The sequence below is a fragment of the Zea mays genome, chromosome 4, assembly GCF_902167145.1.
Source record: "Zea mays cultivar B73 chromosome 4, Zm-B73-REFERENCE-NAM-5.0, whole genome shotgun sequence".
Taxonomy (NCBI): domain Eukaryota; kingdom Viridiplantae; phylum Streptophyta; class Magnoliopsida; order Poales; family Poaceae; genus Zea; species Zea mays.
Window position 1 is genome coordinate 54248589 of NC_050099.1, and position 15873 is coordinate 54264461.

General features: G+C 44.5%; 1 protein-coding gene across 1 annotated transcript; it reads left to right on the plus strand.

Annotated features, from left to right (window-relative positions):
* Positions 1-1058: 1058 nt before the first annotated feature.
* On the plus strand, positions 1059-3000 carry LOC109945726 (uncharacterized). The gene is made up of 8 exons (XM_020552066.1): positions 1059-1177; positions 1438-1516; positions 1612-1699; positions 1825-1878; positions 1984-2023; positions 2098-2639; positions 2809-2886; positions 2975-3000. Exons 1-8 carry the CDS (start codon positions 1059-1061, stop codon positions 2998-3000), a joined length of 1026 nt encoding a protein of 341 aa, XP_020407655.1.
* Positions 3001-15873: the final 12873 nt, after the last annotated feature.

The window sequence follows — 15873 nt, forward strand, 5'->3', positions numbered from 1 at the left end:
GTCTCACTACTAGAAATATGCTTATTTAAGACACACATTTTAAGACAGATATCGGTGTATTTTGTAGAAGCGTCTTTTATCATATGGTGATGAGTAAGCTAAGACAGTTTGTTAGTGATCCGTCTTAAATAAAAGAAGTGTTTTGAGACAGTTACATCGTAAGAAATGTCCTATATTAATTTAAGACAGATTGTTATTGAAAACCGTCTCAAATAAATACACCTTTTGAGTCATTAAGATTGCAACAACTGTCTTAGATTTTGGTCAGTATATTAGACACTTTTGTATATGAAACCATCTCAAATAAAGATATTATTAGAGTCATCTAGACTATAAGAACTGTCTTTCATTTTAGTGAGTATCTAGACACTTCTAAATATGAAACCGTCTTCGTATGATATTTCTAATAAAGACATATTATGAAAAAACATAGTAAATATTGAATTTGGCTTAGTTTGGTGATATATTTGATATAAAATGTAAAACTTATCTCTACAACTTGATATATATTAAAATAGATCCACATGCGACCCGATCATTAATGTGCCACACAACAGACCTAAATCATCATTTTGTTTTTTCCTGTCATTTACGTACGAAGTGGATTAGGGTTAATTGTTGGATATTGTGAGTTAGATGTACCATTTTCTTTAAGTGTGTAACTATTCTTTTAATAGATGCATGAGAAAGATAGACTAATACAGGGGCATACACTACAACCCATGTAGTTACGTATTGTACCATTTTCATGCTCTGTGTTGTTTGCTTCTCTGCGGCCTGCACCGTTGATGTGCACACAACGATGCCCTGCTACCTCCTCCTGGACCCCTCCGTGCACACAAGGATGCTCTGACGCCCTGCCCCTAGGTACGAACTCCCTCCCCCGAATCGCTTAACTTTTCTCTCGCCTCCACCCCACCTCAGATCAAGTTCAAGCCGTTGGGCCCACTCTGATGACCCAGCCCCGAAATCCCCAATCGAGCTCGATCGGACCCCTCCGTGCAGAAACAGAGATGCGACAATGATGGCGCGGGCTGAGGTGGGTGGCGAAGGTCGTGATGGTGTTGGCGGCGGTCAGGGAGGTGCATGTCGAGATGGAGCCCACTGTGGAGGAGCAGGCGCTTCCGGTCGACGCACGAGAGACGCCGTCCGTCGACTTTGAGGGGCCTGAGGATCTGTTTTCGGGGAGGGGGTGCACGCGACCGTCGAGGATCTCAGGCTCAACCATGCCTAGGACATAGCTATGGGGTTTCACTAGTGGCGGAGGACGGAAAAGATTGAAGGTATGGCTAAATCTAGCAATTTTTTTACCAAATTAGCTTATTATATGATTATGATCATCGTCTAATGTATAAATAAAAAAATTTATGATAAATACAAAGATACAAATGAAGTTAACTGACTAACCGAGTGATAACACGCTTTAATTTCATCTAGGAGAGTAAAAGTTTGCAGCTCCTCTATCACCGCCATCGGACCAAAATGTCAGCAAATCTACAATCAGCCACCATCAATTGTTTACCGAAGTATATTAAACTATTAAACACACATGCCAATTAATTTGTAACACAGTTCGTGGCAATTGACACTCGTTTCTGTTCAGGTCATTAGTCATTCAAGGAGATAGGAGATGCGCTGGCGCGCTGGCCAGCTGCCACCGTCACGGACTCGATGACAATTTCAGTACTCGTGCTTGGCAGTGAATGGACAATCGTGGTGTCGTGAGAGACGAGTGCAGGCAACTAAACGATTACGTAGAGTAGCAGCTCTCGAGGCCTAGTAACTGGTAATAGTTCCTAACATGTGTTTTTGTTCATTCTGTAGCCACCGATGCTGAGTTTCTTGCAGTGAAACTTTATTTTCTTCGATATGCTTATGGTACATAGTGATTTAGGCATAACAATCAATAAGAATTTTAGAGAGCTATATCATAGGTGTCTCCTGCTCTCCAACTAGCAACTGAACACTGTTTTATTCTTCCAGATCCACCAAGTGACCTCAAAGATTCGGCTTCCACTTTCAGGTAATGTAACTTATCGTATGACACTTGTTTGGTATAGACCTAAATTTTATACTGATTAAAACTTTGACTTGTAGCCCTTGCGCAAGCGGTGAGAGCCAAGAAGGTGCTGATACTACTCAAAATATGAATGATACCGATAAAAACAACAGCGAAAGGGAAGAGAGTGATTTAGCTCTGGAGAAGGAGAGTGCTACATTCACCTCACAGAAGCAGCACCTGGAAGAATTATCTGACGCAAAGGAAACATTTATTGGAGGTCCTGAGGCAGAGGCCAAATCCAACAGCACAAAGGATTTTGACAATCCAATTGCTAAGGTGGGGAGCAGTATAGCATCTGACAAGATGAGAGATGGGTGCAATGCTAATGCCATTCCGTGTCCTGTTACTTCAAATCATACAACTGAACCCAGCTCCGTAGCTTCCCAGGAAGCCAGTCCAGCAAGTACAAAAGACACAACTATCCCTGAACAAGTTGAAAGGCCAAGTTCTGAGGAATTACTAGCTGATGTTTCACTTCCACAAGGGAAGGTAGAGCCGAAGAAGACTGAACCTGCACCTGCTGCCTCGTCTAATATCCAACAGCATGGGTGCAAACAAGCTGGAAATGGCAACACTGGTACTTCATTCAACCTTATACATTATTTTTCTTGATTAACTGACCTTATTACTCTTGAACTGAACTCTCTTGGGTTATATTATATGGAAAGAGTAATGTAAATGCAGCTTAACTTTCTTGTAAAATATTTTCTGTGATGTACAAATAACTTGGTCATATGTGATCACAGAACCTAAAAGCAAGGAAAACGCTGCGGCCGATGATGACCCCATAACAAGGCTACAGCGAGCGGCCGGTACTGCAATATGTCACATAACTTGGTTTTATCTTTTGGTCATGAGACAGGCTGCACTTGTTCAAATGAATTTTTGTATTAACAAACGATATGGTTCCAGATGATTACTCTTGGAGGTTCTTCTGAACTAGACTTGTTCATTACATGGACCCATTTTCACAAGGTGTTGTTTTCAGTGTGAGGCCTACAAAGAAAAGTTGGAAAAACATTTCCAATATACATGTACAAATAAAAGGTATCGTTTTCGTCCTTGCTATCATCGCTACTAGCTTAGTCTATGTGCATATCAGAAAGAAACATGGTGGTTCTTCGATGTGAAATCGTGAACATTAAAGTATTCTATTGATGGTTTAGGGGACTGTCACAATATAAAAGGCTATCAGGAACTGCATGTAATCAGTTTTAAACAGCACCATTTGGAACCGGTTTGCTACTAAATTAGATCAATGTGAGTGGTTAGCCTGGCAACCTAAATAACCATTGTTTGTTATTACTGAATACATAATCTTTTGCAACAAACAACACTAACAGAAGTTGTTGTGGCTATTGTGCTGTCGCAGCTGCAGCCGAAGCAGTAGCCTGCTGAACATGCTGACATGTTATTGCGGGTGGTCAAGGCTCAGGATTCAGAGCAGAAGATGCACAGAAATACTGGTGAATGATGCCATCGACGATGATGAATTGATGAAACGATGGATGATGCCATCGATGAAAGATGGAATGGAACTCAAATTTTGGTGGTCGCACAAGTGTGGAGACATGAATTTATATATACATAGGCTCAATGTTAGCACAAACAGTTGATGAGCAAGTTTAAATTTAGAGTACACCTATATATGAGTTATTTGACAATGCTTATTTATGAGATATTGAATGGTATTTATCTATATTATATTAATTATAGTGTTATTAAATATATGTGTATGTATTTTTCTCTTTTAAATTATTATAATGTGGTAATTGAAGAATATATTGTCAAGTAAGTCGTTTCAAATCTTAATAAGACATTTCTCAAAACGTCTAATATCAGTCTCCTAAATAAGACGGTTTTTAAAACGACCAATATCAGTCTCCTAAATAAGATGGTTTTTCTGTTGCGAGTGTCTATTATTATAGGATATTCTAGTCAGTTTGATAAATACTTTGTGACTTATAATGTTCGTATTTTCGACAGTTCTTTAGAAAAAGTGTCTTAAACAAAGCATAATTTAAGGCGGTTTATTGGACAAAATGACTTAACAAATTCCTTTTTTAGACGGTTATAAATTAAAAATGTCTTATTTAATATCTTTTAAGACAGTTTATAACCATCTTAACAATGGAACATCTTTTGCGACTCCATCAAATTTGGACACTTCATAAGCATCTTAATAACTAAAAATTAACCATCTCATATAACACGATTTGTAGTAGTGTCTGGACAGAGCAGCCCAAGCAGCGGCAGCAACAGCAGCAGCCGCTGAGCAGGAAGAGCGAGGAGATCAGCCACAGACTCCTTCAGATCGGATTGCTTACCGAGTTCGTCGCCTCGCCTCCTGGCCTCGCTCCTCCACTCGCACCACTACTACCACTCCACAACCCACTTCACCTGCTCCCGTCACTCCTACGCCATCCACTACCTCAGCCATACCTACCACCTCCACTACTCCAGCTTCCACTGCTCCTTCCGTTCCTCTTTCCGCTCCACCTATCCCACCTGCTCGATTCCGGGAGCGCGATGAGACTGAGGTGCGACCACTTGCTGCGGATCCCAGACTGTTTGATTTTCAGCGTGCTACAGCGGCACGAGTACATAGGTTTAGATACGTACCCGTGGAGTCTTGGTTACCTGCACAGAGAGACCCTGCAGCGGCAGATCCTTTCAGCACCAGGATTCAGGAGTCTTTCTACCGAGCATAGTTGTCAGCTCAGATTGCTCTGCGAGCGCACTGGCTCTTGGATCTCCCTGCCTTCCTGCTAGCAGCCCGTGCCGACTCTGAGGTTCACCTCTCCTATCTGCCTGGACTTCTCACTCTGTTGACTACCAGCGGTAGATATATTGAGGAATGGGTCTGAGTTTTCTATGCTTCAGTCTGGATAGACCCTGATCACCAGTAGATGAGATTCCGATTTGAGCGAGAGGATGTCACTATTCATGCCAGCCAGATTCGCCAGCTATTTGGATTTCCCGAGTCATCGACTCGTCTTCACAGCTTGTGCTATGGCACCTCTGATCCTCCTCGTCGCCCTCACGGTGGTGTCGCTCCTGGTACAACTCACGTCGCGGCTTTGTTCCGACCGCCCTTCTCAGATGGGTCGCGACGTTCTCCGTCAGATTTCACCACAGCGGCCAGATTTCTATATCACCTCATGAGACGGACGCTTCTGCCATGGATGGGATACAGGGAGGCTGCCACTCATATTCAGCTTTGGCTCCTTGGTGCCCTAGTTTCTCACTCAAAGTTTGATGTTGTGGATTTTCTCATTTGTGAGATCGAGGACACAGTACTGGATGGTCTATGTGCTCGTCGATAGCTGCCTTATGCTCACTATCTGTGCCACATCTTTGTTCTGCTGATTCGGCCCCCACAGTTCCAGGGTACTCTTGAGGCCTATTGCCTCATCTTTGGGTCGTACCGTCCAGCTCCAGAGGATCCTGTGCCAGCATCTGCTCCAGTGATTGGTACTCAGGCTGAGGACACCACCTTCCATCAGTTTGAGACTCAGGGTGTAGCCGCCCATGATGATGATGATGATGATGATGATGTCTTTGGGGTTCCACCTCCGCCTCCTATGCCTCCATGCTCACATGAACATGAGGCTGGGAGTTCTAGTGGTGCTACCCCTCCTACCATTGACCCTGCTCTTGCTACGATTCTCCAGACTCTTACTTAGCAGCAGACTCACTTGGCAGCCGAGCAGGCCCGTCAGGCAGCGGTCCAGCAGCAGATGTCCGAGAGAATGCTCTCGATGTTTTAGACAATTCAGGACAGGCAGGATACTCTCCAGCAGCAGCTTCTTCAGGACCGGGCTGAGAACAGGGCATTCATGACTCTCATGCTTCAGTATACTGGTGTATTGATTCCCCCAGTTCAGTCAGCACCGCCTCCACCTCTTATGCTCCTGTTGTGCCAGCTATTCAGCTAGGACCCCCTCTTCCTACACTTGGTCCTTCGTCCTCTCTGCTCCGGCTGGTCACCCTGGTTTTCACATCGCCGGTCATTGGCTCCATTAGCTCTCAGTCGCCAGTGCCACCAGCTCCTGCTGTTACCACTGCCGCTGTGGCGGTGTCTGTGACTTCTTTGGCTCCGGCAGCTCCTGCAGCGCAGCTTCCGTCTAAGTCAGTACCAGCTCCAGCTTCTACAGCAGATCCTGGATCCGAGACTGACTCTGACCCATAGCTGGCGTTCGCTCTACTGCCTCGACCACGACCGGATGCGCCCCCGCCACCTCCTCCATCTTCTGATGTGTAGGTTTGGGTTCCCTTTTGGTGTTTGACGCCAAAGGGGGAGAGATATGAGTTGTGAGAGCTAGGGGGAGTTAGGGAGTTAGTAGAGAGTCATTTTGATGTAATATATGTGCTTGTTACTCTCTGTACTAGCTTCACTTTTGTATGATGCTTTTGGCTCACAAACTCTATTATATACTCTCGATGCTTTTGTTGACTGTGTGTGTACTATGTTTTCACCTTATATGTTATCACCAGTCTTCTAGTTCTTGTTCATCGATTTGATTTCACTTTTTGTATATGAACAAGAAACTTACGATGTGTATGCGCTCATTCTTATTATTATGTTACACACTTTTTCTGTCAAAGATTAATGAGTACAACTAACCATCTTCTCTATTGACAGAAATTTCAAAACAAACTACTCTCACAAATCCTATAGGGTTGTCATCAATCACCGAAAAGGGGGAGATTGAAAGCATCTAGGCCCCTGGTTGGTTTTAGTGATTAATGATAATGTAATGTTATATGTGACTAACGTGTGTTTTGCAGAGACAAATGGTAAGTTAGGTCGCATTGTAGGTAGAAGCACTACAACGGTGAAAACAATCCTGGAGATAGGAACTCGAAGCGTCGGCTAAAACGACGAAACGAAAGGTGAAGGACTATGGAGTCCGAGTGTCAAGGAGATGTGGACACTCGTGATTTAGTTAGGTCTTTTATTCTCTTTTAGCCGTACTATAAAGAGGGGTTGTCGATGAGTAGTTTGACCAAGAGAGTTCTAGTGTAGTGTTGGTGCACATTGACACTCACATATAGTGCTAGGTGACACTCTAGAACATACACTCAAGTTAGAACGAAAACTGATTTGAAAATCAGTTGAAAACAGGAAATAGGGTTTCTGGCCTTAGGGCACCGGACTGTCCGGTGCGCCCTCTACCAGGTGGGGCCAGGCTGGCCCTAGAGAAGGCTTTCCCCGAGCAGAAAACCCGAGAGCGTCAGTTTCAAAAATGAATTTAGTGGCGCACCGGACAGTGCACCGAACAGTGGCTGTTCACTATCCGGTGTGCCATCAGCCCAACGGCTAGCTGTCAGAACTAGCCGTTGGAGTCGATCGTTGGCGCACCGGTGGCGTACCGGTGGCGCACCGGACTGTCCGGTGCGCCCATGCGCAGAACACTGCTTGCAACGGCTAGTTGGTGGGTGAGGGCTATTTATACCCCCTCCACCCACCATATTTAATGTCTTGCTACCCACATTAATTCCAGCACATTGCTAGAGCATTGCAAGCACCAAAGGCCTAGTGAGGAGATTAGAGAATCTTAATCCCGTATTTGTTCCTCAATAGCGCTAGCGAGAGCTACCTAGAGCACACACTGCTTGCATTAGGCTTCTCTTGGTCAAGCGAAAGTCTACGGCTTGTTACTCTTGGTGATCGGCATCACCTAGATGGCTTGGTGGCATTGGGAGCTCGGTGATCACCGTGGAAATCTTGTTGGTGACCCGACTCAAGTTTGTAAGCAGTCGTGAGAAATCCACCGCACCGGAGTGGCAAAGGATCATCTTGTAGTGAGCACTTGGTTCTTGCAAGGACCAAGGGGGAGCGATACCCTTGTGCGGGTGCTCCAACGAGGACTAGTGGAGAGTGCCGACTCTTCGATACCTCAGGAAAAATTGGAGGAGTCTTCTAAACCTTGCTTTACATTCCACACTTAATTCAAGCACTTTACATTGTGTATTTGTTTAGCAAGTATTTGAAGTATTGTCTTAGCATTGTTGTATTTCTAGTATTACTATCTTAGTGCTAGTTGTTGGGGTGAAGTTGGGCTCTTGCTTAGCTCTTGCTTAGGTTTTAATTAGTATTGATTTTTAGAAAAGCCCAATTCACCCCCCTCTTGGGCATCGTGATCCTTTCACACCTTATTATACTCCTCTCGGCACAAGGAGGCGAGGGGTATAGTTGTGGCTTGGGAGTTAAAGTGCCGAATTTGGTCGGCCTCATCCGAGTCGTAGTCCTTGTCCCCTACCTTCGGTACCTGTGCTCCATACTCAACAATATCCCATATGCTTTTGTGGAGTGAGGTTAGATGATGCCTCATTTTATCTCTCCACATAGAATAATCCTCACCATCAAAATATGGTGGTTTGCCTAAGGGAACGGAAAGTAGAGGAGCATGTTTAGAAATGCGAGGATAGCGGAGGGGCATCCTACTATACTTCTTGCGCTCATGGCGCTTAGAAGTAGTGGATGACAAGTCAGAGCTGGATGTGGAAGGTGACAAAGAGTCAGTCTCATAGTAGACCACCTTCTTCATTCTCTTCTTCTTGTCGCCTCTCCGATGGGACTTGATGGAGGAAGAGGATTCCTCCTTGTACTTGTGGCCAAACTCCCTCGAGTGGGTTCTCCCTGGGCTTGTGGGCTTGTCGCCAGTCATGATCTCCCTCTTGGCGTGATCTCCCGACATTACTTCTAGTGTTTAGACTCTAATGAAGTACCAGACTTTGATACCAATTGAAAGTCGCCTAGAGGGGGGTGAATAGGCGTAATCTGAAATTTACAACTTAAAACATAAACTACAAGCCGGGGTTAGCGTTAGAATTAAATTTGAGTTCAGGAGAGAGGGGAAAAACAAATCAACCAAGAAATAAAGCGGATGACACGGTGATTTGTTTTACCAAGGTTCGGTTCTAAAGAACCTAGTCCACGTTGAGGTGGTCACAAAGACCGGGTCTCTTTCAACCCTTTCGCTCTCTCAAACGGTCACTTAGATCGAGTGAGCTTTCTTCCTTGATTTCCCGGGTCACTTAGACCCCACAAGGACCACCACACAATTGGTGTCTCTTGCTTCGCTTACAAGGCTTTGAGAATAAGAATGGGAGAAAGAAGAAAGCCAACCAAGCAACAAGAGCAACAAAGAAACACAAGAACGATCCTCTCACAAGTCCTAGAGCACTAGAGTTGAATTGAGGACTTGATTGGATCGGTGGCTTTGATTTGTGTCTTGGAGTGTTGCACTTTGCTCTTGTATTGAATGAAGAGTGTTGAATTCTTAGATGGTTGGAGTGGTGGTGGTTGGGGGTATTTATAGCCCTCAACCACCACATAGCCGTTGGGGAGGCTGTCTGTCGAAGGGCGCACCGGACAGTCCGGTGCGCCACCGGACACTGTCCGGTGCGCCAGCCACGTCACCCAACCGTTAGGGTTTGGGCGTTGTCGACCGTTGGAGCGCTGACTTTCGGTGGCACCGAACAGTCCGGTGCTGCACCGGACAGGCACTGTTCACTGTCCGGTGCACCTCTGACCTCTGCTCTGACTTCTGTCGTGAACTGTAGTGCTGTCAGGGGCACTATGCAGTCGACCGTTGCACCGAAGAGCAGTTGCTCCGCTGTCACACCAGACAGTCCGGTGGCACACCGGACAGTCTGGTGAATTATAGCGGAGCGACGCTGGAAAAACCCGAGAGTAGCGAGTTGGAGTTTGTACGGCCTTGGTGCACCGGACACTATCCGGTGGCACACCGGACAGTCCAGTGCGCCAGACCAGGGCACTCTCAAGGTTCTTGCTCCTTTGAATTTGAACCCTATCTTTTATCTTCTATTGGTTTGTGTTGAACCTTTATGCACCTGTAGAACATATAATCTAGAGTAAACTAGTTAGTTCAATTATTTAGGTTGGGAAATCAACCACCAAAATTATTTATAGGAAAAGGTTAACCCTATTTCCCTTTTAGATACTCATTGGCATTGGACCTTTATCCTTGTTCATAGCGGGAACTGTCATTGTTGGTACTAGTTTCCATTGTTTCACAACACGTTGGTCATTCACATACATGTATTGCTTCTTTCTCAGACCAACTTGCTGTTGGACGATGGCATTCGCACCACTAGCAATAGGGGCATCATCAGCATGGTCCTCTACTATCTGATCATTGTTACTGGCATTAGCATCACCCTTAAATGGATATTCCATTCCATCATCATTTAAACCATCCTCCATCTCAGTGATGTGATTTACATCCATGGTGCTACCAATTCCTAAATTCCATTTACCACATGAACACCTGACTAAACAAAAAAAGAGATGCTCAGAAAGTGAATGTGGATGCTGACCTTTCTAGTGGCTGATTTGGGGAAGCTCTGATGCTGATAGTCGCCACTCGCCAATAACAACTGGGACTAGGAACACTGGAACAGGTGCAGTAAACCTGACGGGCTCTCGGAGTCTAGGCTCACGAGCATCACCACATCGGCACACTAGTCAGACAGACGGTCGAAGTGTCAGATGGCCGGATGGAAACAGGTGAACTGCCATGAGTGGGATGGAGGCTCACCTGTAGAAGGGTCGAGCGGCATACCAGCCCTTCACTGTGGTGACGATGGCTTTGGCAGTCCAGCCGTCCGGGCCTCCGGCTTGTAAGGAAAATGGACCCCGGGCCATTTGGCTAATTAAGTTTTGGTGTTTGATGAACGACACAATCCGTGAACTAATAAGTTTTCTAGTGTTTGTGTTTGTAGTTCACGGGATGCAAGACTTACTTGGACTAAGGAATTGAGGAAAGCAACACCTCAAAAGAAGACATTAAGAAGATCCAAGAAAAGTCCAAGTGTGCTGCTGCGGACTGTCTGTGCGAAGGCGCACCGGACTGTCCGGTGGCACACCGGACTGTCCGGTGCCCACACACCGGACTGTCCGGTGCACCAGCGAACTCCAGCCCAACGGCTAGTTCCAGGTGGCACTCGAAGAGAAGACCACCGGACTGTCCGGTGTGAGCACCAGACTGTCCGGTGTGGAAAAAGCATGCGGCGCCAACGGTCACCTGCTCTGACAGAGCAACGGCTAGGCGCACCGGACATGCTACAGTGCGCTGTCCGGTGCACCACCGGACTGTTCGGTGTGCCGCAGAGATCTGCAGCTTTTCTCCAACGGCTATTTTGGAGTTGGGGCCTATATATACTTCACCCAACCGACCATTTGAAGGTGTGGGAGCTCAAGCAACATACCAAGGCATATAGTGCACATTTCCAAGAGCTCAAACACCCAAGAAACAATCCAACGCGTCGGAAAGGTAATGAGGATGATCCGCAAGATTAATCTAATGGGTGTGCCCCTGCAGGTCGAGGATCTTCTCTTTAATATTGACAGGAAAAAGCAAAGGAAGAGAGGATGCTTCGCATGTGGGGAGAAGGGTCACTTCAGGGACAACTGTCCAAATATGGCCAAACCCAAAAAGGAGAGGAGCAAAGGCAAGGCGCTAATAAGTGTTAGAACTTGGGATGATTCTTCAAGTGAAGATGAACCTCCAAGGACGCGCAGCCACCGGTCCTCATCACGCTCATCACAGTCATCACACAAATGCCTTATGGAAAGAGGTAACAAAAGCATTCCATCCTCTAGTGATGATAGTAGTAGTGATGATGAAGGTGCGGGAAAGCCCTCCATAGATGAGCTTGCGGAAGCCGTTGAATTTTTTCAGGATGTTTGCACTAAACAAAAAACTCAACTTAAAACCTTAAAAAATAAGTTGGTTATCTCTCAAAATGATTACAAAGGTTTGCTAGAAAAATTTGAAACTTTTGCAAACTTAAATAATGAGCTATCAACTAAAATTGAGCTATTAGAATCTAGTGCTCCATCCACTGCTACTGATGATGGTCTCATCAAAAAGAATGAAAAACTTAAGGCTAAGTTAGCTAGCTCCCAAGAAGCTATTGAAAATTTGCTAGAGAAAATGGAAATTCTTAGCATACACAATAATGAGCTAACTGCTAAGCTAGAAAACATTGGTAGCACCCCAGCAACATCTTTAGTTGAAATACCTGAAATAATTAAGAAAGATGCTTCTACTTCCTGCTTTGATTTAATTGATGATTCTAACCCCTGCAACCAAGTCGTTGTTGAGAATATTGTTGTAGAGACATGTTCGGATGAGGTTGCAAAGGAAAATGAATAATTAAAGCAAGAAGTGGCTCGCCTTGGAAAGGCCTTGTATGACAAGAAAGGAAAAGCCAAACAAATCCAACCTCCACAGGATAACACCACTGCGGGAGTGAACAAGCCTGTAGAGGGAGAAACTGTGATTTGTAGGCTATGCCACATGGAAGGCCACAAGTCTTTCCAATGCAAGGCGATGACCGGGGATAAATTAAGGCAAAAGCTCAAGCAAAAGCCATCAAGCAAAATCTCCAACACCTACATCAAAAAGGTGAACAAAAAGGATGCTACACCATATTTGATCAAGAAGAAAAAGAATGGAAAGGTGATAGCAATCAAGGCCAACAAACAAGCCAACAAAGGAAAGGGGGCCAAACGTATCTGGGTGCCAAAGGAAATAATTACAACCATGAAAAACACCAAGAAGGTTTGGATCCCGAAAGGGAAGTGAGTGGACCGAAGGTCGTCGACAAATTTGGAGACTTGGCAAAGTTGGGATGTATATCATGGGATACATCATATTGGATCAAGTTCATTGCCAAGTGGGTTAGTGTATACTTTGGACCCAAATTTCCCACCCATGACTAAGGTAACTAGATTTATTGTATCTCTTGTTTTTAGATATGCGTATCTATTTACCTTGTATCTAGTTTACCTTTCTTGCCTAGTATTACATTTTTATTTACTTTTGTTTAAAATTATGCATACTAGGTAAATCGCATGGTAGGATTGCTTGCTTTCAATTCATATACTTAAGCAAACCTACATGGTTTAAAATGTTTATTTAAGCACGACACATAGCTTCTATATCACTCCATAGTAAATGATGCATCAATTGAAAATTTTGATTTCTACAAGTTGTATCATTTAACTTATATGTGCCAAAGTTCGGATTATAGATAATTTGCCCCTCTTGATATCAAATCAAAGTGCATGTCTCCTACAAGTATTCAAAACTTGTATGCACACCTTCAGGGGGAGGTTACTCTACAATCTAATACTTTGAGACTAACACCTTTTCAAGTCTATTTCATGTGATAGTCTCATTGTAAGGAAAATGAAGTCCCCGGAGAAAGACAACAATCTTCCACTGCAAAATCTCCAAGAACTCTCATGTCTCTCAAGCTCGCCATTGACTTTCAATTGGTATCTTTTGAGACTACATCAAGTATCATTTACATGTCTTCTCCAATATTTGATTAGACTATATTTCATATTATATACTTCCATGTTGCTAAAAATGCATAATTACTTAACTCATATTATGTTACCTATGCATAAGGGAAGTTAGTCTTTTCAAATCATGTCTTGCACCTCTAATTTTTCACATGCCTTTTCTTAAGTAGAGGATCTCTGTTAGGGGGAGTATTTCTTCATCTCTAAAAAGGGGGAGAAATTTCTTTCTAAAGAGAACACTCGTTTAGGGGGAGTAATCCTTTCAACTGATATCATTCATGTGGTTTAATTTATTATCCTTCAAATGGTGTCATCTGATAAAATTCTTGATGAGGGCAAGCTTTTATTTACTTCCTACATGCTTTTAATGTCTTCCTTTTCGGTGGTTGATGCCAAAGGGGGAAAGTTTAGGGACCAAAGCAATAAAAACTATATCAAACACCAAACACCACCAATTTAAAATTTTATATCTACAATTGGTTTTTCTAGTGGTTTTGGTCATTTGGTCCTAAAATAGGAAGTAAGTGAATTATGGAGTTAGGGGGAAGCTTAAGTCCATAATTTCACATTGTGGGGACAAACATGCATCCTAGCAAGTAGATTGCATATTTTCATTCAAATACTTGTATTATTTGCTTGCTTTGGTTGTGTTGTCATCAATCACCAAAAAGAGGGAGATTGTAAGGAAAATGGACCCCGGGCCATTTGGCTAATTAAGTTTTGGTGTTTGATGAACGACACAATCTGTGAACTAATAAGTTTTCTAGTGTTTGTGTTTGTAGTTCACAGGATGCAAGACTTACTTGGACTAAGGAATTGAGGAAAGCAACACCTCAAAAGAAGACATTAAGAATATCCAAGAAAAGTCCAAGTGTGCTGCTGCGGACTGTCTGTGCGAAGGCACACCGGACTGTTCGGTGGCACACCGGACTGTCCGGTGCCCACACGCCGGACTGTCCGGTGCACCAGGGAACTCCAGCCCAACGGCTAGTTCCAGGTGGCACTCGGAGAGAAGACTACCGGACTGTCCGGTGTGAGCACCAGACTGTCCGGTGTGGAAAAAGCATGCGGCGCCAACGGTCACCTGCTCTGACAGAGCAACGGCTAGACGCACCAGACATGCTATAGTGCGCTGTCCGGTGCACCACCGGACTGTCCGGTGTGCCGTAGAGAACTGCAGCTTTTCTCCAACGGCTATTTTGGAGTTGGGGCCTATATATACTTCACCCAACCGACCATTTGAAGGTGTGGGAGCTCAAGCAACATACCAAGGCATATAGTGCACATTTCCAAGAGCTCAAACACCCAAGTGCTTAATAGAATCACTCGGTGATTAGTGTAGGTGCTTTGCGAAGTGCTTAGGTTAGTTAGACCGCTTTAGCGCTTGCTTTAGGTGAACCCTAGTTTGTTGAGTGATTTTGTAAAACCACACAACCCCTCGGCTCTTGTGTTAGTCGTTGTAATTGTACCGAGTGGGGCGAGAGTCTTGCGAGACCGTGACAACCGTGTTTGTGTCACGGCTGCCACCGTGTACCGAAGGGAACGAGGCTCGCGACGTTTTCGGCCGGAAGCTCGATAGTGGAGACGACGGGGAGCGTCCGAGAGGAGCCGGAAGTGGAGCACCACTTGCGCATGGAGAAGGCCCACGACTCTCTACGGAGTTACTCAACCGTGGTGCTTGGCCCTCGCATGGGCTTCCCTTTGCATAGGGGCACCAACGAGGATTAGTTGGAACCTTGCGTGGTTCCGAATACCTCGGTAAAAATACTGGCGTCATCCACGAGAGTTTGCTTCTCTACTTTGCTCTTTAAGTTTCCGCATTTATATTAAGCATTTAAGTTTCAATCTTGTATTCATACTTATTTAGTGTAGATTGAAGCTTAGCCTTTGCGGTAGAGATAGCAACCCTTAGACAAAACCTAGTTTGCACCTTCTAGTTTGATTACTTGCATAGGTTTTGCTCTAGGGATTTAGTTGTGGCCTAGTTTAGTAAAAGTTTTAGAAGTCCTAATTCACCCCCCTCTTAGGCGTCACCCGTTTCCTACAAGTGGTATCGGAGCCCGGTTTGGCTCATTTGAAACGCTTTAGCTTCACCGCTAAAAGAGCCGACACTTTTTAGAGGAAGGGATGGATACCCATAGGCCACCACACTTTGACAGCACTAACTTCCCATATTATAGTGCTAGAATGGCTTGTTACCTAGAGGTCGTTGATCTAGGTGTTTGGAGAGTCACTCGTGACGGGATGAAACCCCTCAAGAATCTCGAGAAACCCACCACGAGTGAGGAAAAAGAAATTCATTTAAATGCTAGAGCCAAAAATTGCTTGTATGAATCTCTTAGCATGGATATTTTTAATCAAGTATTTACCTTGAAAACTGCTAATGAGATTTGGCTAAAATTGTATGAGCTCCATGACGGCACATCCAATGTCCGTGAGCAAAAACATTGCCTAGTCTTAAATG